We start from the raw sequence: 2,594 nt of genomic DNA, 5'->3' as shown, positions 1-2,594 counted from the left end.
ATATCTCGCCTCAGTCACCTCTTTTATATATATATATATATATATATATATATATATATATATATATCTTGGAGGGTCATGTGAATACAAATTAGAGGATATTTGCAAAGCACTCTATATTATAGGGGGCAATGGTTATTTGTTCAATATTACCTTATTTCATCAATTCTAAAATGCCACTGAGTTGAATTAAATAAAAGTTTTTCAGAGAAGATAAAAAGAACATTGCCTCATTAAATGTATGCACAGATAGGCAGCAAACTGATTAAAGGAACATTAAATGTGAAAGAAATGTGCACATAAGAATCTACAAAACATGAGATTAAGTGTACCAAAGTGAAAAAAATCAGAACTTTAAAGGATGGGAATGAATTTCCTTGCTGCTTGGTCACCTTAGGTGGGAACCTAACAAGATGCCCTTAGTAAATGTAAGATTATTTGACTTAGACAATTGTAGTTTGCCAATAGCTGTACAAGGGTTCTGGTACAAAATAACGTACCTCAAAATGATAACTACCAGGTCTTTATTTGCACTCATATGCAGGGTTCTAATAAATGTCTACATTAGGTCTATGAATTTGAACAAAGCTTAAATCACAATTTTAAATTGTACCTATGTGTACATCAAGTGCTGCTGAAGACTTATCCGTGGTGGGATCACTGATGAGAAGTACTTTGATACCATTGGCCAGCTCTAGCCCACGATATTCTCGTTTGTCTTCAGGAGACTTGATAATGTGATTTCCTATTCTCTTGATAGCTGTATTATTCATTTTGTTGTAAGTCTTTTTTTGGAAACTGAAAAGAAGAAGATTATTATTAAGTTGTGACTGCTTTTTTTTTTAAAAGACCAAAGAATAACATCAAGCAAACCCATATAAAACATCATCAAAATAAATAAATAATACCTGGAAGAAACTTCTTATGGCCTATGTACAGGGCACATTCATTCCTCTCCTCCCTCTGACTACTCATTTTTTCAGGGAAATTCTAACAATATTGTTTTCATGGAGCCATACTTGTATCTAGAACAGTACATGGATGTGGATTTGAGAAAGGTGGGTTGGGCCATATGAGTTGGTCAGTGTGCTGACCTAGAAGAATTTTCAATTACCAATAACTACTATGACACATATGTCAGAGGTATCTGCTAGAGTAAGTGAGGTGAGAGGTTGTGTAAGAATTAATATCAGGTCAACCAAAACATTGCTCAACCTGATGATATTCAAAGATAGGGCAGATCTGAAATCCATGGGTCTGATATGCACATGCTCAGAACACAGGGAACAACCCCCAATGAGGAACAATGCTGTGCAACCCTAATACAAAAAATAAGGAACCTGGGTTGTCCTATGAAAGCAACAAAAGCAAAAACATAAAACAAACAAACAAAAAGTTGGAAGAACCCCAAGTAATTTTTGCAATATGCTTAAGAGTGGAATGCTAGAGCAGGAATAGTCTGGTGATCTTCACAGAGATATTCAATCAATTCTCTTACAGAGGGTTTCCTCTGATAGTCCTCTACTTTCTTCTCTAAGAAGGCCAGAGGTTCACTTATGAAAAAGGACCACGAACACACAGAATACTGTAGGGGTGTTGGTTGTTATTAGTGCAGTGAAGGGATCTTCCAAAGTCTGAAGTATGTGTGTTTTTTGAGAGTAGAGTAGTTGTTAGTTTTGGCTATACTGGGGACTACTTAAGAGACAAAAAATTGTGCCTGCTATTACTGACAGTTAATATACCTATGAAGTAAAGCTGAAAACATATCTGAAACTACAGAGAAAAAATGACCCTGTGCTAGCATATTTATTTGCTTCTTACTTGGAAGTCAAAAGAAGTGAATCTGACTGCTCCTTAAAGATTGGCAGACAGCTAGATTTAAAGGTAAATCTGAAGGGACATAAATAGGCATACAATTATTTTGGATAAAATTTTTTTTGTATTAAAATCTCTAGGGATTAAGGGAGGAGAAAATCTATTTTGCTTTTATCGGAATACCCTCCTCTCTGAAATCATGTATAACTATTCTTCTATTCTAAACAGCAATTGATAAACCAAAGAGGTTTGTTCCTATTAAGACTGTCCCCCATAAATCTTGTTTTGAGAAGATATTTGAAATTTTAAAGATCAATACATAGCTCATACTAAATGAATAATACTGATTTTTAAAAATTACATCATGCTTCACACAGATAGTGCTTACCCTATTTACAGTAAAAATAATATCCTGAAAAACAAAACAAAATATAATACTAACATTCTGGGGATATAAGGCCACCACTGGAAAATTCAAAAGCAATTTGGAAGTGAAAAGCCATTATTAACAACTCTTTTCTACTTCATTAGTTATCAACTGTTTAAGTTCAATGCTAAAGAGAAATGAAAATATCTGAGTGCTAAGTCTAAAAAATGGTGTTCTGTGATTAAAAAAAAAAATTCTCAGGGTGACAGGAAATGGTCTATTTAAGACTCCAAAGAGGGGCACAAGGAGCTTCAGACAACAGTCCTGGTTAAGGCACTTCCCTAAGGACGATCTGCTTAGACTGCAGCAAATGCCTTAAAAAAAAACTGTTTCAGAAACCTTAATTTATGTC

The 2,594-nt window shown here is 34.3% G+C and overlaps 1 protein-coding gene across 1 annotated transcript in view; it reads right to left on the bottom strand.

Annotated features, from left to right (window-relative positions):
- The window catches only part of IDE (insulin-degrading enzyme), a 63,491-nt gene extending 62,698 nt beyond the window's left edge, over positions 1 to 793 (bottom strand). Inside the window, exon 1 of the mRNA XM_008568994.1 lies at positions 614 to 793. Coding sequence (XP_008567216.1) covers positions 614 to 773 — 160 coding nt within the window. The 5' untranslated portion in view covers positions 774 to 793. The remainder of the gene's footprint in view (positions 1 to 613) is intronic.
- Positions 794 to 2,594: the final 1,801 nt, after the last annotated feature.

The sequence above is a fragment of the Galeopterus variegatus genome, unplaced genomic scaffold (genome assembly GCF_000696425.1).
Source record: "Galeopterus variegatus unplaced genomic scaffold, G_variegatus-3.0.2 Scaffold457, whole genome shotgun sequence".
NCBI lineage: Eukaryota > Metazoa > Chordata > Mammalia > Dermoptera > Cynocephalidae > Galeopterus > Galeopterus variegatus.
Note: the sequence above shows the minus strand (reverse complement) of the source record. Positions and strands in the feature narration are given on the sequence as shown.